Source organism: Anoplopoma fimbria, chromosome 9, assembly GCF_027596085.1.
Source record: "Anoplopoma fimbria isolate UVic2021 breed Golden Eagle Sablefish chromosome 9, Afim_UVic_2022, whole genome shotgun sequence".
NCBI lineage: Eukaryota > Metazoa > Chordata > Actinopteri > Perciformes > Anoplopomatidae > Anoplopoma > Anoplopoma fimbria.
In genome coordinates this window covers 16,933,191-16,956,163 of record NC_072457.1, presented here as the reverse complement: position 1 = coordinate 16,956,163, position 22,973 = coordinate 16,933,191, and the positions used below count along the sequence as shown (strand labels likewise).

Here is a 22,973-nt window from a genome sequence, read left to right as displayed (position 1 = left end):
AAACATTTAAGACTTGAGTGCAACCTAAGACAAGGTTTCATCTAAGTTCATGTCAAGGATGAAACTGAGTGGTTGTAGCCTGTCGGCTCGTTGGCCTCCCAGTGTTTAGAATACACAAAATAACATTTTACATTTCCCCGAGCAGCATCTCTTTAGCTTGAATTCTGTTCTAACCCATTCAACACTAAAGTTTCAACCAGGGGGGGGGGATTACCTGGAAGGAGATTTTTATTACTTTTATTAGTAGTATAATAAAACATATTGTTTTACACTGAAAAGGAGGCAAAACTGGGTGTAAATGAATCATTTGTAAAATCTTCCATCGTGTTGAAGATTATTTTTAGATCTGCTTAAAGAGTTGACGTTTTATTGATAATAAATATGGACAGATGTTAAGGTTTGTCCAGGGAGTTTGTTCTACTAGATGTTTAAGTGTTTCATCAGAATGTTTCACTCCCCTACTCGAGCCTCTGTGTCCTACTTTATTTCAGGCTTGTTTCATATAACATTTTTCCATCTAAAAGTAGTAATAGTGCATTCTTTAAACAAAGTGACTAATTTAGCCATCTAAAAAACAGATCCACATATAAAAAAAACGCCTTTTTGGCTTTCTGCAACAAAACAACGCAATTTATAAAAAAGTCAAATGAAAGGTCTTTCAGTGCCTTTGCCAAAAGGCTGAGAACAACCGCCAGTGAGGTTTCTCCCTACTGTAATTCACTGTGACTCCCTTTAGATTGAGAAGGAATGAGACAAACTACCGTTAGCAAAACAAGTTAAATCTATCTGCCTATCAGTCGTTAGCCATCTTCAACTCATCTGCCCCTGCAGGTGAATATTTTTCATAATTTCTTCTTTCACCCTCCAGCCAGGTGGCAGGGTTCCCTTTTTTCCAGTCAGGCAGTAGTAAAAACAGCCTCATCCGAGTCCGGGTCCTTGCCGTCATCCCCACCGCTGGATGATTTGCTGCTGAGGTCGGCCACGCCCGACTCCAGGTCGCTGCAGGTAGAGAGGCCATCAGGGTTGTTACTCTTGAGCTGGGAGTGTGGCCCTAGAAGCAGGGCGAGATCGGGGTCCTTGGTCTGAGTCTTCTTGTTGGCTGGTTCAGAGGAGAGGGCATGTCCGTTGTCCTGTGCGAGACTGCTGATTGGTTCTATGTAAGTGGTTGGCGGGTCCGGCCCGCGCTGCGTCTGCCGCAGGTGGCTAGTCCTCCTCCTCGGAACCTCGATCTTCTCCCACCTGATTGGCTTCACTGTCAGGGCTGCTACCCTCTGCAGCAACAAAAGAACAAGAAAGGCACTTTCTTTAATTAAAGAGGTCTTCAATTCATGTATCAGCATTGTTGACAAAATTCTCTCTAACTGTGTATATTTATACATATATATATATAGAGAGAGTGGGCTGCGCGGTGATGTGGTGACCAGCACTGACGCCTCACAGCAAGAGGGGCCCGGGTTCAATCCCGGGCTAGACGGCCTTCTGTGTGGAGTTTGCTTGTTCTCCCCGTGTCAGCGTGGGTTCTCTCCGGGTTCTCCGGCTTCCTCCCACAGTCCAAAGACATGCAGCTTAGGTTCATTGAAGACTCTAAATTGCCCGTAGGTGTGGATGTGAATGCTTGTCTGTCTCTATGTGTCAGCCCTGCGATAGCCTGGTGACTTGTCCAGGGTGTACCCTGCCTTCGCCCAATGACAGCTGGGATCGGCTCCACCCCCCCGCGACCCTTAAAAGGATAAGCAGTTACGGATAATAAATGAATGAATGAATATAGAAAGTGGGCTACGAGGTGGGAATTGTGGATGGCTGAACAGTGATTAGCGACAGAACCCATTTTCACTTGGATTATCACACATTTATTTTCTGTCTAATATCTAATTCGCCTTCAAACTTGTTTTAAGAGGTCAGGCTTTGCTTTAACATTCTCTAATGAGAGACCACAAATATGTTCACACTTTCAATTAGTCCTCAATTTGGGAAATCCTGCCTGATAGCAGCGTTGGAGCGTCTATAATTAATTTCTAGTGGAATACACGCAAATACCCTTCTTGTCATGTTTTAGTACATAGAAAATACTAAGCTTTGATTAACTATCCGGTTTGATATATTTTTTCCATAAAAAGTTCAATTGACTTTAATCAACCCTCTCCCTCATTATAATCCAGAATCTACGACTATGAAATATCATACATTTTGTTTAAGTTTAACCTCTGGACACAAGATATTTCTTATCTGTATATTCTCAGTGTGTGTACACTTAATGCTTTCCCCTTGAGCACATGAATGTGAAAACAGTCTTTTAGTCACAAAGTCTGCGCATGCATCATTCAGCACAGTAAATCTCAAACATCCAAGTGAAGTTACGATTAAAATACATTTCTGAGTTCAACCTATTTCTTGCTGTGAGAAGTAAGATATTTGGAGGACCCTCAAACCTCCAGTTCCTCCAGTTTTGCACATGGATGAAAAAGTTGATTGCTTTTTTAAATTCTGTTCTGATTCTGCTCGTTGTAAATTAAGTGCCTGCTTGGTTCTCCGTTAAGCGTGCTAACTCATTCAGTTTAAACTCTTGTTTGGATGAGGGCACAAAGGAGACATTAGAGTTTAAACCATGCAGCTGGAAATGCAGTCGTCCACTGATCTTTCGGTTGGTGGTTTCGATCATTGGCCCATGTAGTCTAAATGTCAAAGTGTCCTTGGGCAAGATACTGAGTGTTTCATGTGTGTATCACTCCTGATGAGCAGGTGGCACTTTGTATTATTGCCTCTGTCATCAGTGTGTGATGCACAATGCAGTTCAATATCCATTTCGGCTAAAAGGGAAGAACTACATGATTTCAGTTGGACTTTCTGTTCAGACAATTGTATTTGATCTCTTATTTAAACAGATTCTCAGATATTGATTTTGGAGCTACGGATGTTGAATAGGGGTTATGGCAGTGTCGTAGCAAGGGTGTCTTTGTGTGTTGTATGCCTTGTCTGGAGCCCAGGGGGTGGTGGTGGGCGGTTCCTCCTGGCGGTACCTCCTGGTGATTGGTTAGCTCCTCCTCCAGCTGCTGGGACTCCTCCCTCACAGCAGACAGGAAGTCAGCAGGTGACTGGCGAGGAGGCGTTGATTTCTCCACGCGGTTATAAAGACCCTTCCACATTCTGGAGACAAGGATCACAAGAAACAACTTTTTAGGCAGTTTAACACCCTCTAGAGCAGACCTGGGCATTGTACGGCCCGCGGGCCAAATATGTGGAAATATAACAAGTGAAATGAGACACTTGATCTTTTTTTTTTTTTTTTTTTTTTTTTTTGCACATTCTGAAAACATTAAATGTTTAATATAGGCATGTAAAGTCAATAAGGCTACAAAACTGGGACACTTTTCTTTACAGTTACACAGTTCAGTGACATGTCTTGTTTATTTTGGCTACAAAGATGATGTGATGTCTTTAGAAAGCTAAGAAAATCCTTGTTTCAATAGTATATGAAACTCAAAATGCCCTTTGTTATTAATGTGACTGAAAATGAGTCAAATGTTTCACATTTTGTTTATCATTTTGGAAATTCTATTTGAATAAATGATATTTTTGAAAGCTAACCTCACCTTTTAATTGCCAAATAATAACATACACTCTTACCAGCGGTCAAAACAATGCCATTTACTGCTTTTTATATAGAAATAAAATGTATATTATGCATAATTGAGTTCGGCATTTTGGCCCGGCCCTCCAAAATATTTTCAGTTGCTCATTTGGCCCCCTGGGAAAAATAATTGCCCACCCCTGCTCTAGAGTAATGTTTGACCCCAAAAATATACATATACTGTATAACTGTATTTTAGAAATGCTATAAAAACTGCAGTATTTATTTTGCCTTTTCTACGGTCATATGACATGACTCAACACAAATTTGAATTGTCACAAAAATTATATATTTACCATATGTACCACTACATATTTATCATACAAAGTGATACATTTAGCTTTCTTCGGGAGAATACATTCATGTGGTGTTAGTGGGTGCATTGGCTGCAGGAGCTCACTTGAAGCAGTAGGGGGTGGTGTTGGGTCTCAGGATGCCATGACTCTGGCTCAACTCGTCCTTGTACAAAGGGTTGGTGTACTCGGATCTGTCCTTCCACAGCTGAGGCCACACGGAATGACTGCGCTCATGAAGCCTGTAGTCAAACAATACACACACAGACCAACAATGCAGTCAACAACTTTATGATGCTGCACTGAGGGAAAGGTTTTTTTCAGTATGTATCCTATGGCTTTTATATTACTGTATGAAATCATCCAGCCTACATTTTTAGGTGATTTCAGAAACAAATTAGATAACTTCTCAATGTATCCACCGTTTCAAACACATGATGGGTGGCTCAAAGTGACTCAAAGTCATGACTACTTCTAAAATACAATAATAAATAGTCTACATTTGAATCTGGATCTTCAAGATGCCCTAGGCAATGTGTTTATATGAATATATACCAAGTCTAAATCACAATTAAGGTCAGCAATCTGTTAACTCTGGACCAATTCTAAAGGACATCAATCCACTCAAAGCCTTTGGCTTAACTGCGGACAAGACCACAGTAATTTATGAATGAGTAAACAAATGGATAACGTGGTGGATGTTACTGTCCTGTTTCATAAATATGTCACATGTGAGTCCTAATTTAACTGCAGTGTAACTTTTATAGATTTTTGACTTTTTATGTTTAAGAATTTTGACAATATAGTCCTTGACAAACCCAAAGATTGCATAGGAGGTAACCGATGAGACAAACAATACAATATCAGTGCCCTACCTCATGTCCCTGCGTTCCTTCTGGCAGTTACCCAGGAAGGTCCCATACTGACAGGAGTAGATGTGTGTGTGTATGGCGATAAGGAAGCGCTCGTTGAACTCGAAGGCGCATGGGAACTGCTCAGAGAGCTGCCACACACACTCCAGAAACTGATCGATGACAGGAGACACCTCTTTGGGATCTCCATCCAGGTGGGCGTACCTGTAGGGAAACAGCTCCGTCTTAACTGTCCATCAAACTCCACACCCTTCAAAAAAAATATTATTATTCATTTAATATTAAACAGACATACATGAAGATAAAACAGTCTCTATTCTAAATCTGGATAAGACACACTTCAGTGCTGTTTAGTTCCTCCAGGAACAGGAAGGAGGACATTCGATATTCAACGGACAATTGCAATAATTATATTATATAAAAAAAACATTATTAAATCAAATGTATTTTTTAAGTAACAATATGTAATCAGCAGTGTTCAGGTGACACAAATGTGACAGATTTACTTGCTCAATTTCAAATCTCACGTATCTGTTGGAAACTTTCAATGGATATGTGAAATATTACATTCAGGCTTTTGACAAATTAAATAGTAAAAAGTATTTCTAAATAAAATAAAAATAAAAATACAAACGACCAAACAAAAGCAACACTATTGTACTATTGGCTAAGAACTTTATTTTTGATGTGGACATGACCAGAAGTCTAGTTTCTTAAGCATTATTTTATCAAAATTGCAAGAGAAGCTAAATAATAACTAGAGAAATGGTGAAAGGGAATGATGGAAGATTATGTATAACCGTAAATTCTTGAATAGTTTTTCTTAGTCTTTATGTACCTTGATAAGAAACAAACAATTCTTTTTTAATTTTGTACAGGCATATTAAAGACAGGCTTATATTTTCAATTGCACCTGCTTGCCCATTAATTTGAACTCAAAACGTCCTCCATGTTTGACCTTTTGTCTTGATAAATTCTGTATTATTTATATTACATTTTTACTTCAGTGTAACATACCCCCCGATCCCAGCTGACATTAGGCAAGAGGTGGGGTACACCCTGGACAGGAGGCCAGACTTTCACACGACTGACACATAGAGACAACCATTCAAACTCACGATTACACCTATGGCAAGTCAACAAAAAAACTAGCCTAAAGCCAAACTAACCAAAAAGGACATCAACTTTCTGTTTAACTGTTTTGTTGAAGTATTTGACTGGTTCGACCCGTTTGGTTGGCCGGCTTTCAAAATAAAGTAAGAAAAATTATTGTAATGATGTTACAGACACTGTTGTCTGCTGTCTGTTTAAGTCAGATGACCACAGTTACCTATGGGAGAACTTGTGTCCGAAGGACACCCAGTCCCTCTCTATCAGCACCTAGAAGAGAGGAGAGGAAGAAATGGGAATATAAAGGAGTAGGACAAAGAGGTAGGGAAGGAAGGAAGGGAGGAAGGAGAGAGAGGAGAGAGCAACAATCAGAGATGAGATTGTCTTTGAAAAAGGTTTGTCAGTATTGTGTGTGTGTTACCATGAGTCCTTTGATGGTTCTGTAGTATGGGTCCAACAGGATACTGGCTACAGAGCAGGCCTGGGCCGTCCTGTCCCAGCCATCCGAACAGTGAACCAACACACTGACACCTTCATCTGCCACTGCCTGGAGAGAGAGAGAGAGGGAGAGAGCAGTTAAACGACAACAGCAACCTGATCAGGCATTCAGACCAAAAACAGCCCTATGTCCATAAACATCCAAGCGTGAGTAGTGGATCGTTTGTATATTATGTATATTATAAAAATACAATGAGAAAGCATTTGATTGCAAGTTATCACAGTAGCAAACTATTTCCCATCCTTGTCCCTACCATTTTTGTTTAAATATTATTATTTAATTTCATTTTTTCCAATTTTGTAACCTAAACAATTAATGGATAAATAGAAAATATATTTATAACTCATATCAATTAAGTGATACTGAGAAAAGAAAGTGAAAAAAATGTTATTGTATACTACTGTCTTATAATTAATAAGCCATCTGTCAATATTAAAAAAGCGTTACATTGTACATTGTACATTGACAGATGACAATGGATCACTGTTTTACACAACTGGACATTTATTTCCAGTTGGCTCCTCTTCCGTTTAAATGGGCAATGTGCAGGATTTGGTGGCATCTAGTGGTAACTAACTAAATACCCCTTCGCTCACTCCTCGCTTTCCAAGACTGCGATAATGTGAGTTACTGAGTGCAAAACTGTGGTAAAGTCTTCTTCCAATTAGAGGATCGGCGGTTTAATCCCCGGCTCCATGTCGATGCCCCCTTGGGCAGGGGCGGATCTACTGGGGTGGCATGGGGTGGCAACTGCCACCCTAAAAAAAGCCTTGCCACCCCAGCTGCCACCCCAGTTGGCAGCGCAAATTTTTTTTTTTTTTTTTTTGCTTTTACAAGACATTTACAAAAGCGAGGTTTCAAAAGTCCGACTGCAAGTGAATGCAACCAGGAAATATTGCCCCATCCCGCCTGCCCCCCCCCCCCCCTCCCCGAGTGTCCCGCCGGCAATGATTTTGAATACAAGGAAGGCGCGCCGCGAGAGAACGAACGAAGCAAGCGGCGCGGCAGAGAGACTACATTCTTGAGGTAATACTGAGAGTAGCATTGATACAACTCAGCGAAACCGAAAGAGGTACAGACAGACATCAAAGGCACTTCAAGATAGTGTCATCCCTTCCACCTTGGGACAGCATGTAGTTCCAGATAGCAAACACACTTTTTGTGTCAATGTCTACTATCCAGTTATGGATAACATGATTGGAGAAATAGACAGAAGGTTTTCCAACACAAATTGTAACATCATGCAAGGTGTCCAAGCACTAAATCCGTCAAGTACTACTTTTTTGAGAGAGGAGACAGTTCTTTTACTGGGAAATGCTTATGATTCAAATATTGAGGATCTTAAACACAAACTGCATCAGACAAGGAGAGTACTGGAGAGAAAAAAGAAGGAAATGGAAAGTCCTACCACTCTGATGGAGTTTGTTCAATTTATGGACCCATACCAGGATGTTTTTTATGAGTTGTTCAGGTTGTGTAAAATAGCAGTAGTTTTACCAGTGAGCAGTGCATCTTGTGAACGAAGCTTTTCAACTCTTAGGATCATAAAGAGTTACTTGCGGTCTACTATGACAGAGAAGAGATTGTCAAGCTTGGCTGTACTCAGCATTGAATCCAAACGCACTAAAGCTATTGATCTAAATAAGTTTGTGAGGCGTTTTGCTGAACAACATGGTAATCGCCGCATTCAGCTCCTGTAGGCATGCCAACGTCATGTTCTTTTGAACTGTGGCACTTTCTTTCTGTTGTTTTCCAGTTCCACTGATTGTACTGATGTATTTAGGTACTGTTTGTGACCAAACATGGGAAAATGCCACATTTATATTAATGGTTGAATCTATATTGTATGTAAATTATTGGAATCAGTGAATAAAGTGATATTTGCACTCAAGTTGGACTGATTATTGACATCTGATAGGAATATCTCATGGACAAATACCAAAGGCTTATTGTTAACTAAAGTACATATTGCAGCTCTCTTTGCATATATTTTTAGCCCCATGCTGGTGTAATAGTGCAGGTGTTTGTTGTAAGGCAGGTTGATTTTGTAATTATTCAGTAATAATTTATAAAATTTTGTCTGAAACCTTTTATGTTTAAATGTAAGGCTTTACTCATCCCACAATAAATTAAGTATAATGTTATTGAGTCAAAATATCTAAATGTGGGGGCTTTCCAAGTAAATATTGATTGATATGGCTTTAATTAAATCGGCATACTGTATATACTTCTTCCACAGGGTGCCACCCCTCAAAATCTCCTGCCCCCTCTTGCCACCCCATGAATATCTTTCTAGATCCGCCCCTGCCCTTGGGCAAGACACTTAACCCCAAGTTGCTCCCGAAGGCTGTGCCATCGGCGTGTGAATGTTGTATGAATGTTAGTTAGTGTCCTGATGTGCAGGTGGCACCGTGCATGGTCACCCTTCCTTCAGTGTATGAATGGGTGAATGATGACATGCAGTGTAAAAGCACTTTGAGTTGTCATAGGACTAGAAAAGCTCTTACCATTTACTTAAGGAACAATGGAAATCCGACAGTGGCTGGAAGTACCATAGTTATGCACTCAGCGGCTCACGTTACCACAGAGTGTTGGAGAACATGGTGGTCCTCAGGTAATAAAAACGCAAAAGGCTCTCGGTGTTTGGTTTGTTTCTTCTGTAGAAAAAGGCCGTTGCAACATGGCTGACTGTGAAGAGTAACTGTTCCCTATGTAGATACGAAGGGCTCATTCTTAGGTGGATTCTTTCTTGTATTTACAACTGAGTTTTTAAACATATTATTTAAAATGTTTGAGGTTTGCTGTGAGAGTGCGTCTGTGTGTGTACACACCCTTGCTATGAAGAGCCCCGCATCCAGACTGGCTTTAATATGTTTGAGCCAACCAGAGTTCTCCAGACCATACAGGAAGTCAGTCATGGACGGAGATCTCATCTCGCCCACTGCATGGAAGAGAGAGAGAGACACCCAGGAAAATGGGGAGAGATGCTATCAGAGAAGTCTGAAGTATTGATCCATATCACGCTACATCTTTGTAAAATCTTTGTTCTGGGCACACGCACACACTCTTACCGTCAATGATTTTCTGCTGACTGCTTCTCATAACGTGGATATTTTCGATGCCGATGAACTGCAGCTTGATGTTGGTGTAGTGGTCCTCGTTCTCGTAACCTTTACCTGCTGCTCGATTTGCCATGGCATTCAGCTGGACACACACATGTATGTGAATATTAGCTCATATGTATCTATAGCTCTATAGTATTTTTAAATTATTAACTTACTATGCTTGGATGTTTGAGTGAGGAAGAGTGTGTATTTGGGGGGGGGAGTTACCTTGGGCCTGGTGTCCACCACATAGATGTAGTCACTTCCAGGGTTGGACTTCATTACAACCTGCAGCATCATCTCATCCTCCTGACAGCGTCCACTGAAGCCAGACAGTGGCTGACTACACCTGCACACTGTTGCCTGGATGACATGAAACCTCAGAATCTTCATCACATTACATATTTTACTAGTACGGATGTAGTCAATGATGTGCCCATCTGCATCAGTAGAAAGGTTAAAAGTAGAATTTATTTAGATTTTTGATTATCTGGATTATTCTGTTGTGTACTCACTCAACCCTTACTTGAAGGGTAAGTTAACAGTCCAATCTTCCAAAAGATATATACTCATGATTCTTCCTGTGTGTGTGTGTGTGTGTGTGTGTGTGTGTGTGTGTGTGTGTGTGTGTCCTCCACTGACCAGTGTGTCCTGGTGGAAGTAGGACAGAGCAGGGAATCGTCCTCGACTCCTGAACCTTGAGCTGCCCATGATGACGGAGGATGTGGCTGACTTTGGAACGAACAGCTGTGATGGGTACGTATCACAAACCTGGGAGAGGACAAACACACACACACACACACACACACGTTTGATATACATCCGAAACTTTTATTACTGAACTATGTTTCTGTCCACCTGGTATGTTAAGAGATAATGCGGGTCAAATCTAGTGTAAGGATAAAGGATAAAGCTGCTGTGGCAGTGGGCGTGGTCTGCGCTCAGCTGCAGGGGAGAGAGGTGTGGGAGTGGTTCATGGGAACAGTGCCGTGGTGAGTTCAATCAGCACAGCTGTAATGTGGTGCTAATTATGCTAAAGCTACTTAAGGAGTAGCAGACGGGAGTTTGAGAGAGGAACAGTCACACACGCGGAACGAGGACTGAGACGAGAGCGTGAAGCCATCAGAGTGGTGGCGTTCCGGGAACGTGGGACCGAGTGCGCCCGAGAAGCCGGGCAGCGGAGCAGAGCGCACGACGGTCCGCATTGTGTGTTGTACTTTGAGTGAAATAAATATACCTTTGTTAAACCTACCCACTGAAGCCGTATCTGTGTTGGGGAGAACCTACGGTAGTCGAGAGTCGGCTACACTGGCGCCTAAACAGGGACCTCAACACGGTGATGACGGAGCAGCAGACACAGCCGGTGGCGGCGTTGGCCCAGATGCTGGGGGAGATCGCGGCCATGCACCAGCAACAGGCAGAGGTGAACCGGTGGCAGATGGAGGCACTCCACAGCCAGGCGGAGATGCAGACCCGGGTCCTGGAGAGCCTGCTGTCCCGGTCGGGGCGGCGGCTCCACCCCCTCCGTCACCGCTCACGGACATCGCGCTCCACAAGATGTCCGCGGAAGACGACCCACAGACCTTCCTAGAGATGTTCGAGGGGACGGCGGCGGCGTGCGGGTGGCCGGCGGCGGCGTGGTCCGTGCGCCTGCTCCCCTTGCTGTCAGGGGAGGCCCAAACTGCGGCGCTCGGCCTGCCAGCGTCCTCGCGGGGAAATTTCCAGGACATAAAAAAAGCCGTCCTTGATAGGACGGGTTTCTCCCCCGAGGACCACCGTCGCCGGTTCCGGGGCACGAAATGGACACCCACCGACCATCCTTTCGTGTATGCCCAGAAGCTGAGGGACGCAGCTAACAGGTGGCTACAGCCAGGGGAGTCTGATGGCGAGCAGTAGATGCTGGAGAGGATCGTTACTGAACAGTTTGCGGAGGGCCTCCCGACTGGGACGTCGGAATGGGTGCGGTGCCACCGACCTGGGGACTTGGGGGCGGCCATTATCCTCGCGGAGGATCACCTCGCCGTCCAACCCCGGGGACAGGGAGCAGAGGGGTGGACATCAGCGCCTGTCCGACCGACTCCTGCTCCTCGCAGGAAGTTCCTCACCTCAGCCTCCCTCCATCGGCCCCCACAAGCTCATGCACTTCAACCTCGCAATAACCCTCCCTCTGTTTCCTCCCATCGCCAGGCTCCAGGCGCTGTTCCCAACCCACAGGGGGCCCCTCAGGCGTCAGAGCAGGAGTGTTGGAGGTGTGGGCAGCCCGGTCACTTCCGCAGAGAATGTCCACTGATGGAGGTCGGCCAGGTGATCCGGGTTGCCGGCCCGCCAGCACCCTCCTCCGGTCCGGGGGGGACATACAGCGTTCCGGTAAGGATTCAAGGGGGTGTACACCAGGCTATGGTGGACTCGGGCTGTACACAGTCCATGGTCCACCAGAACTTGGTTCGGCCCGGGGCGTTGGTAGAGGCAAAGTGGGTGGAGATAAGGTGTGTGCATGGGGATGTTCACAGATATCCTGTTGTGTCAGTCGAAATTAAACACAGGGGCAAAACGCATAGAATTAGGGCTGCGGTTAGCTCCCGCCTTGCACACCCACTGATTTTAGGCTCATTATAACCCAATGGCTGGGCACATGGGGTATGACAAAACACTAGACCGGATAATGGCCCGATTCTATTGGCCTGGGATTCGGGGAGTGGTGCGCCGTTGGTGTGCCTCTTGCCCTGAATGCCAACTGGTAAACCTACCGGCCATCCCAAGAGCTCCATTGCGCCCATTGCCACTAATGGAGGTCCCGTTTGAGCGCATTGGCATGGACCTCATCGGGCCATTTCACCGGAGCACTCGAGGATATCGCTTTGTGTTAGTTCTGGTGGACTACGCAACGCGATATCCTGAAGCGGTGCCGCTGCGCACTATCTCTGCAAAGAGTGTTGCGCAGGCACTGTTTCAGGTCATCTCCCGAGTTGGAATCCCGAAAGAGATTCTGACCGACCAGGGCACCTCGTTTATGTCACGCACATTAAGGGAACTATACGGTTTATTGGGCGTCAAGGCAATTCGGACTAGTGTTTACCACCCACAGACCGATGGCCTTGTTGAGCGCCTGAATAAAACCTTGAAGTCCATGATCCGTAAGTTCATACACGATGATGTCGGAAATTGGGATAAGTGGCTTGACCCTCTGTTGTTTGCAGTGCGGGAGGTGCCCCAGGCCTCCACAGGATTTTCTCCCTTTGAGCTGCTGTTTGGCAGAAAACCACGTGGGGTTCTGGACCTAGTTAAGGAAAACTGGGAGGAGGGTCCGAGCCCAAGCAAAAACGAGATTCAATACATCCTGGACCTGAGAGCAAAACTCCACACACTGGGGCAATGTTCACGGGAGAATTTGCTCAGGGCCCAGGAGCGTCAACAACGCCTGTACAACAGAGGGGCTAGGCTGAGACAATTTGCACCGGGAGATAAAGTACTTGTATTACTTCCCTCTTCCAGCTCCAAACTGCTCGCTAAGTGGCAAGGGCCCTTTGTGGTCACACAGCGAGTGGGCGATGTAGACTATGAGGTTGTGCGTTCTGACAGGGGAGGGGCAACACAAATTTACCACCTCAACCTCCTCAAAGCATGGAGAGAGGCAGAGCCTGTTTCTCTGGTGACTACCGTGAAAGAGAGGGATGAGTTGGGGCCTGAGGTGCCAAATTCCACCAATCCAGCCTCGCTCCGTTGTGAAGACCATCTCACTCAGTCCCAGAGAGCAGATGTGGCTGCGTTGCAGCAGCGCTTTGCTGATGTGTTCTCCCCTCTGCCAGGACGCACCAACCTTATACAACACCATGTTGAAACTCGCCCAGGCGTGACAGTACGATCACGGCCTTATCGGTTGCCTGAACACAAAAGAAAGGTAGTTCAGAAAGAATTGGAAGCTATGCTGGAGATGGGGGTAATAGAAGAGTCCAATAGTGCCTGGTGTAGCCCCATCGTTCTGGTTGTCAAGAAGGATGGGTCTATACGGTTCTGTGTGGACTACCGCAAGGTGAATGACGAGTCACGGTTTGATGCCTATCCAATGCCCCGGGTCGACGAGCTCCTGGACCGGCTCGGCACGGCTCGTTTTTTCACGACACTGGATCTGACCAAGGGCTACTGGCAGATTCCCTTATCTCCAGAGTCCAGGGAAAAGACGGCTTTCTCCACTCCGTACGGATTGTACCATTCGTCACACTTCCTTTCGGGCTGTTCGTGCCCCAGCCACATTCCAACGTCTCATGGACCGGGTACTGCGTCCACACGCTGCTTATGCTGCCGCCTACATGGATGATGTGATCATCCACAGCAACAGCTGGGCGGAGCACATGCAGCGGGTGTCCGCGGTGCTTGAGTCTATGAGACAGGCTGGGCTCACCGCCAACCCGAAGAAGTGTGCGGTCGGACGGAGGGAGGTACGGTATCTGGGGTACCACTTGGGTGGAGGGCAGGTTCGTCCCCAGGTCGACAAGACAGCAGCGATTGCAGCCTGCCCGAGGCCCAAGACCAAAAAAGAGGTGAGGCGGTTCTTGGGGCTGGCAGGGTATTACCGGCGGTTCATCCCCAACTTCGCCGACCTAACCAGCCCCCTGACTGACCTGACTCGAAAGGGTGCCTCAGATCCGGTCCAGTGGACGGAGCAGTGCCAGCTGGCGCTTGAGAGGGTAAAACAGGCCCTCTGTGGGGAACCTCTTCTCCACACACCTAACTTCTCTCTCCCTTTTATCCTGCAGACTGATGCCTCGAATAGGGGGCTGGGGGCCGTTTTGTCCCAGGAGGTGCAGGGGATCGACCGCCCAGTGCTTTACATCAGCCGGAAGCTGTCTGAGAGGGAGTCTCGCTACAGCACAGTGGAGAAGGAAGGCCTGGCGATCCGGTGGGCGGTCGATGCCCTGCGTTACTACCTCCTGGGACGCCCATTCACCCTCTATTCGGACCATGCCCCTCTACAGTGGCTCCACCGCATGAAGGATGCCAACGCCCGGATCACTCGGTGGTATCTGGCGTTGCAGCCTTTTAAATTCAAAGTGGTCCATAGGCCGGGGGTGCAGATGGCTGTGGCAGACTTCCTTTCCCGCTCACAGGTGGGGGGAGTAGGCTAGGCCGGACGGCTCCCCGGCCTAAGTCGGGCGGTGGAGGTATGTGGCAGTGGGCGTGGTCTGCGCTCAGCTGCAGGGGAGAGAGGTGTGGGAGTGGTTCATGGGAACAGTGCCGTGGTGAGTTCAATCAGCACAGCTGTAATGTGGTGCTAATTATGCTAAAGCTACTTAAGGAGTAGCAGACGGGAGTTCGAGAGAGGAACAGTCACACACGCGGAACGAGGACTGAGACGAGAGCGTGAAGCCATCAGAGTGGTGGCGTTCCGGGAACGTGGGACCGAATGCGCCCGAGAAGCCGGGCAGCGGAGCGGAGCGCACGACGGTCCACATTGTGTGTTGTACTTTGAGTGAAATAAATATACCTTTGTTAAACCTACCCACTGAAGCCGTATCTGTGTTGGGGAGAACCTACGGTAGTCGAGAGTCGGCTACAGCTGCTTAACGCAAACTGCCGCTTAGCTTAGCTTAGCTCAAAAACAGCAGTGGGAAAAGGCTATCTTAGGGCTGTCCAAAGGCAACACAATCTGTCTACCAGCACCTCTGCAGCTCATTAATTAACATGTTGTATCTTGTTTTCATAACTTTCTACAGGAGGTTACATGTTAGACTATTTCTTGGCAAGGACCAGTCACTACAGTCCTTGTGCTAAACTTGGGTCATAAAGTGCAGTAATGGGACATTACAGCAATACCATGGACATAATCACTGAACATTTGGATTTTTTTAATTTAACATTTAAACAAGTATTGCTAATAATTGGTTAGCAATACTATGCAGTCCAAAAGCATTATAAATATAATGTCATCATACACAGTCTGGAGCCAGACTGCACTGAACAAGACTAGGTGGAAACCTAGTATGTGTGGACCGCGTATGATCAATGTGCTAAATTGTGGCCAAATTGTTACATGGGTAGTCAGTGTGTCTGTAATGTGAATTCCTAGAAATGAAATGCTCATGTGCAATTTTCTGTAGTGGTCCTAGTAATATTTTTTCTGTGACGAATATAGATCTGACAAAAATGCATTTAGGTACTATCTAGATTTCCTGTCCTTGGAAGTTTTTTGTGCGCTTGTCTAATCTTTTCCTCTTTCCTTTCCTGCTCCCCATGCCTGTACACTTTCATATCTTTGTCTCCACCTTCTTTCTCCTGATCTGTCCCTCCCTGAGGTCTCCTGTTCCCTTCCTATCCCTATGTTCAATCCATGTCCCTCACTGCAATACAGTGATTTCTCAGTAATAGTAATAACTGATTTTTTTTTAACAAGCTAGGTTAGCAAACCGAGAGCCTAACTGCACCTAGGCAATCACATTAATTTAGGCTACATTATTCTATCAGTTAATATGTTATGCACATGTACAGTCTTGCTAACTTAGCTAACTAAATGCCTGCTCCACAGTAAGGCCGTTTCTCAATACCAAGTATGGTCAAGTATGGACTTGCAAACTTGCAAGTTCATACTTGGATAGTTCGACTCGGGAGTACAAACTCCCGAGGATGGGAGGACGCAGTACGGTCATTTTGCAATTGGAACAGCAGCGAACTTGATGACGTCACCAACGTCACCAACTCAGCTCTCGTCGGTCCCGCCTACTCCGGTTATCTTCAGTCATATATATTGACAATCAAACGAAATATGATATAAAACACAACTCTGCCTTTTTTCGTTTTCATTTAGAAAATATTAAAATATTAATATGTATATGTTTTGTGTTACATCTGCAACCACAACCACAGAGACACCGGAGCCAGCGGCACATCTGGAGAGGCCTTGCCGAGATCAGGCTGCTGTCAGCGGGCTACATGAGCACCACCGCCCGGTCTCCTCTCTGGTCCCTCATATCTCCGACAAACGTCGGCGCTTTTTTCAAACAGGCTCTATCTGGATAAATCGACCGCATATTTTAAGTCTTAACAACTACATTCTCGCTTAAAAACATCTTAAAACTAAATTCTGTTACACAACAACAGCAGTATTTAGACAGTTATAACTGACAGTTGTGAGCCGTCTCCGCCACTGTCGTCTCTTGTTTGCTGGTGAAATGCATTCTGGGATACTTGGCTGTCCAAAGTCCACACAAGTCTCCTCCGATGCATCCTCGATATAATGGGCGGAGCGAGGACACATCCGGGTATCTGGACCGTACTTGGCTGAATGCGAACTTGTGTATTGGAACAGTACTTGGGCCGCGCTAGATGACGTTTCACAAGTTCACGAGGACACAAGTACAGAGAAGTTCACATATTGAGAAACGGCCTAAGTGTTGCCAGGTTGCCATTGGCAACCAATTCCTGGCCTTTGGTGGTTCTTTGACGACTTTATAAACAGGCCCTATTATGCTATTTTCCGGGTGCATATTTTTATCTCAAGTTACAGTTACAACATGTTAACATGCGTTAATGCTCATAATCCGCCTTGTTTTTCTCATCCTGGCTATCCTGCAGCACCTCTTCTCACCCTCTCTCTAAAACGCTCCGTTGTAGCGCTTGCTCCTCCCTCCAGAAAGCAAAGTCTGCTGTGATTGGTCAGCTAGCCCACTCTGTTGTGATTGGTCAGCGTTTCACATTTCAAAAACTCTTCCTCCGGAGCTCCAGCTCCGTCTCTCTCTTTTGTTGTTTGATGGCGGGCCAAACTAGCTGGAGAGTTTTACGTCACTTCCGTAACATTATGACCTCATAAAGTTACGGAAGTGAAGGAGAGAATTCAATCGAGCCGTTTCAGGCAGCTTAGGAGCAGTGTTTCTGAGGGGGAGGGTAACTCCTTTTAGGCATGGACTTCAGGTTTTACACGCTACGGACCTTTCATATGTACAAAAATATATATAACACACTAAAGAAGAGGGAAAAAGTGGAAAAGCATATTAGGGCCACTTTAACACATAGTAAATAGGGACAGCAAACAGCAGAACATGTACGCAAAAATAAATATATATATTTTAAAATATCTGTTGAAGTAATGATATTTAAATATTATATTATATATTTGGAGTCACATGCTGCGGTGTTGGCTTTTCCTGTCTCTTCAGGTGTATGTGAGAGGGGATCATCTGTCCAAGCAGAATCAAGAGAGATTGGCGATCATCTCTGAAATGATGGACAAGATTATGTCGGTGTCACTTTAGTGACTCATGATCCAAGACTTCAGTGCCTAAGGCCAATGGATCTTTATTGGGAATCAGCACAATAGTCCAGAAAACAAAAAAATTGAAAGGGTAAAAACAGATGAACAAGCAACCATTGAGTTGCTGGATTCATTTTGGAGGGATCTCTGAAGAAAATGAGAACTGCACCAATGGTATTTTGTATGTCAGGAATTTAGGACACTTCAAATTTTGTACTTTGTACTAACTATGAAGAATTTTATTCAGTTACTATTATAAAGCTTTTATTATTTTACCTCACATTTTCATTACGAAAGCTAATGTATAACACCATACTATCTTAATTATGCAAAATATAAGGTGACCATATTATCAGTTTCGTCAACCAAATCTAATGCCTGGTTGCCAGACGGGCAACCACTTTGAAAAGTTAGTCTTGAGCATTGCCTACCTTCTCTGCTTTTCTTTACCTTGGAAAATATGTCACCAATGTAAAATGTTGTCAGTGAAAAAACTGCATCACCTGTTCATTTTGAAGGAGACGATGGAGAAGCGCCAACACTCGATCAACCAATAGTGTTACTCACTAAGTCAGGGACAGACTTTGGAGTTTACAAGGCTGGCCCAGTTATGCTGAGGCCAGCAACAAAAGTGAGTTAATAAGTTACTCTATGGTCTCGGCTGTTGAATCCTCCTAATGTTAGAGCAATTAGGTAGCTGCTGATAAGCAGTCAGTGATGAAGGAAGACTCTTAGTAATCTATGACCTTGTATATGGCCTGGATATAAGGCAAATTCCCTCCAAATAACAAGAGAACCACAGACAGAGTATATTAAAGTGTGGCTTTAGTAGAGTTACAAATTGATTACAACTGAACACCATCATCCAGCATAAATGACCCATTATTTCTTCTCTTCTAAAATTCAAACTCCCCAACTGACAGGTTGTTCTAGTCTTCTTTGATAGAGAAACAACAGTTTTATACCTGATAATTATTTCTACACGTTACGCACACTGACCCTGTATTCGCTGTTGGCCGCTGTAGCGACCCACAAGTTATTAGGAACTCCCATCCTCTTGTAGTCGGCCATGAGGTCTATGAAGTTCCAGGACTCTTCTCTCTCCTCTTTGTTCACATTGGGATTAAAGGACAGGCAGTACAGTTCACTGTACTTCTCTGAGGAGAGGATAGGAGCATAAAATCATCTTAAATCAGTATCCTGTATGCACTTTACATACTTTTAAAGCAGTACACTAACACACCTGCTCATGACACCCTGCCAGACAAGTGTTTCTGTGCATAAAGTCCCTCTAACACACATTTAACCACTTACATACATAAATAAACACACACACCTGGCCGTGACAATCTGACCAATGAGGTGTGGACGTCCAAACAGTCTCTCTCCTGTGGAATGAGGATTTGGAAGACCCGGAAGTCCTTACAACGCAGGATCAGCTGACTTCCTGCGGGGATGGTGGGTGGCCTCTCCACACTGCTCACCATACTGTGCAACACCTGAAACACAGATAGACACACATCTATCAAATTATCCAACATATTCCCCGCTGCGGGACTAATAAAGGATTATCTTATTTTATCTTATAAAGAGGTGCACACAGCACAACACACACAGTGTTCTGCTTATTCTATCTGGTCAATGTGTACCTAACTAATGAGGCTTTAATGTGTACAGAAATTAGTGATATCAATCAGCACTATGAAAATAACTAGCCTCAACACAAGTCACATTATTGTGTATCTGTTTTGTGAGCTATATTATTCAGACAAGAATGTCAGTTTATGGGGAACCTTCTTGTTTTTTCTCAAAGGAAGTGAATGCAGTTTGGTGAAGACGAAGACGAAAAAGAAAAAGGAAAAGAAGAAGAAGAGAGTTGCCTTTGCAGTCATTTTTTTTCACACAGGCTAATTGGAATCTGTCTTCTTTATTTCTACTAATCCAGTTGACACAGTCACTGCCTGTTGGGTGAAACCTGACACCCTCAGATGCCTGTTTTATCTTGTCAGGTCCAGGGGGGCAGGGCAGTATCCTGCACCACCTCCTGCTGGAGATTTAAAATAGGGAAGGGTGGCATATTTCCTTACTTTTTCTGGAAACTCAGCACTTAGACAATCCGTCACTACGAACAGTGATGAGGTAATACCCCCTCTTTCAAAAGGCTGGGAGGATTTTCTTTAAAGAAATATATAAACATGCAAAATGAAGATTTCATTCTGCTTGATTCAAACCATACGGAAGCTCCTAGTGCCCTGTCATCATGAAAATTCTACCTCCATAATACAGAAGATGAAGAACTGTAGAATGACATATTGTAGCTGCAAGACCCAAGGCTACTGCTGAGGCCAGTGTGTGTCACTGTGATCATTTCATGTCTCCCACTGCTTTAACTTTCATGTGCTTCTCTATACATGCATATGTCTGCAAGGCCTATAGGATGTTGTCTAATGTACTATCCACAATTTCAGCCTACACTAAATCTGTTTCCCCATTCACTAACAATAGAGCTGACGTATTTGACCACTACGTTCTGCTTTACCCCAAGGAAGAGGCTGTTGTTGGTGTGCATGTAAAGGGTAAAAATGTTGTACATTTTTTTGTGTTCTATATCGTACACGTCACCACTATAACTAGAAATAGGTAGATATTATGTTTCTTGTTGGATAGTTGTTGTTGGGATATGAGTTAGCAAAGTAAGAAAAAGCCAGGATTCACTTTATGGGCTATCTAAGATCCCAAGCAGGCTGTTGTGTGACGATGGATGAAGAGACATACAGTGTCCACATAATTAATAACACTATTAATTAAATTTATCCGCCTTGACTGTGACCCAGATCAAGTGTAGAGGTAGTGCAGCGCCCTACTTCCAGCTTACCCATGTCTCCTTGCGTGTCTCAGGGTTGTTTTCTACAAAGATGGTGTGCGTGGCAGAAAGGTAGAGAGTTCCAATGCTGGTCTTTCTCTGTCCTGAAGACCGGTCCAGGAGACGCACATTTTCCACCTACCAAGAGGCACACATTTTTAGAGATGGAAAAATAAACGGATCAAACATGATGAATAGGGGGGACTTGTGTCTCTTCACTCACTGAGACACACACATGAATACAACACGAATTATTGAACTGTACTAACTGTTCACTCTGGCATGACTCAGCAGATTTGAAGTGTCTGAAAATGAAGGTCATTCAGTAAGTGTTTGCACTAGTTGTTGGGATTTGTTACTCTAATGAGTGTTATCAGTACAGATTCTGCACAGGCCTACGTTGCGTTTCCTATTGACTCATTTATATTGATAGAAACCATCAGACCATAGTAATGGTAGTAATGCTAGGTAATGAGGGGAATGTGCTGTGTGCCAGCACGATGCCACTTCATGGTTGGGCAGAATATAATAAGACATTCATATTCCATAATACACTGTCTGGACGCAAGGTGTCTTCAGATGCAACCCAGTGCTCGCATGGTGTCAGCATGAAAGGACGTCTCCCTGCAGGCTGCCCCGACAGATTGATGGAGATTGTTGCGTGTGATGGAGGCAGACTATGTGGAAAGATGGATAGAGAGAGATGGAGATAGAGATGGAGATAGAGATAGAGATGGAGATGGGGGGGGGGAGCAGGACCGAGCGCGTTAAGGCGCAGAGGACAGAGCCAGCTACGGTCCAGTCACTGCTGTTAGAAGGCCGAGTGCTGTTACCTTGGGCGTCCGGATGTGCTCCATCACCGACAACCAAAATGGTGGAGATGGAGATAAAGTGTCCCGACGTGTTTTGGTGTGTTTTTGTTTTTGTCCGTCAGCTGTTATATTCCCAGATTTACGGTGTATACTCTGCGGCTGCTGTACCCGCACTGCCCTGGCGTATTCCCCATGGTTTCCGGCCCCTGTATCCCGGCCGTGTTCGGTGAACGTGGAGGAAGAGGGATTATTGACTAGCTGTCCGCCGTTAACGGTACCCAGGCTGCCTCAGTCCTCGCTGTAGGGACGCGGATAGCGGCTGCACACTGCGTAATACACCGCAGTCAGGTCCACCCGACACCAAGCACGGCCTTCAGCTAGTCCTTTCAAAATAAAATACAGCACATTCGTGTTCGGAGAAAGAAATGCTCCTAAACGTTAGTAGTGGCATTCCCATTTGATGTACCGTTTTTTCACACGATATGGTTCTCCGTAGCCAATATGTTCAGCAGAAAAATGTCTCCAAATGCTTTTAATACTTAATGTCCTGTAGCAATTTAAAACCTGTACTTTATTTTGAAAACTGTGACCGGGAGTTAAATCATTTATTGTTGCAAACTTGATACTCGTTCACAGCGAGTGTGCTCGCATGCGCAAATCCCCTTCCGCTGTTTTAAGCGCACGCAAAATGTTGCTTTTCAAATGTAGAAATCGTGTAATTCATATTCGTTGTGTTTTTATTCTTCTATCTTCATTTTTAATGTTTCAGTATTAACGTCCCGCAGCCTCTTCTGTAGGGATGCATCTATGAATGAGGAGTTAATCAGAGTGATTTTTTGTCATTTAATATCACAAATTAAAATACACTTGGATAAACTATTTTTTTGCAGTCCTATTTAAAAAAAAGTGTCATGTTGGTACTCACTTTTGAGTCTTTAGGAATTTTTTTGTTTGTTTAAATATTTATCAATATGCCTCTAAATCAAGTTTATTGTCATCGTAAAGGCTCAGTATCAGGCTACAATGACTTGTCAAGTGTGTTCAGACAGACAGAGCAAGAGGAGGTCACGTTGCGGAGGGACACTGTGTTAACAGTTGAGGTTAATATAACATTTGTTGTCATGCCATATTACAACACATGGCTGAAGAAAACAGGATGAAGGAAAGGAGACTTTGTGAATGCAAACTCACTGCATTTAAACACGTGTGATGCTTGTTCTTGTTATATCTGTATTGTTATGGAAAGCACTTCACTTTGAGCAACACTACATAGCTACTCTTAAATGCTTTCCATCGTACAACTTCTGTGAAATAACAATGATGCTTTTACTTGAAACTTTCAACCGCAAGACTGAATAATAACTGAATTCATATTAGAATCTTTGTTCGATAAAATATTTATTTTCATTCATTCACTCATTAATGTTATCCTATTGTCTTTAAATTGTGTAATATTTGCTTTACTTATCTGTTATTTTGGGTATGCTTTACTTCCTGACTAAGTTACACTTTTACTCTATGTTACACACTTTACGATTGTTACATAATTA

The 22,973-nt window shown here is 44.4% G+C and overlaps 1 protein-coding gene across 1 annotated transcript; it reads right to left on the bottom strand.

Annotated features, from left to right (window-relative positions):
• Nucleotides 1-180: 180 nt before the first annotated feature.
• mtmr7b (myotubularin related protein 7b) lies at nucleotides 181-21,736 on the bottom strand. Its single transcript, XM_054603725.1, has 14 exons — nucleotides 21,445-21,736; nucleotides 20,624-20,749; nucleotides 19,085-19,247; nucleotides 18,748-18,905; nucleotides 10,149-10,277; nucleotides 9,735-9,869; nucleotides 9,474-9,606; nucleotides 9,234-9,343; nucleotides 6,325-6,450; nucleotides 6,124-6,173; nucleotides 4,797-4,997; nucleotides 4,029-4,163; nucleotides 3,018-3,144; nucleotides 181-1,271 (listed from the first exon to the last, which is right to left on the bottom strand). The coding sequence occupies exons 1-14, from the start codon at nucleotides 21,466-21,468 to the stop codon at nucleotides 897-899; spliced, it is 1,992 nt and encodes a 663-aa protein (XP_054459700.1). The 5' UTR covers nucleotides 21,469-21,736; the 3' UTR covers nucleotides 181-896.
• Between the last annotated feature and the right edge of the window lie 1,237 nt (nucleotides 21,737-22,973).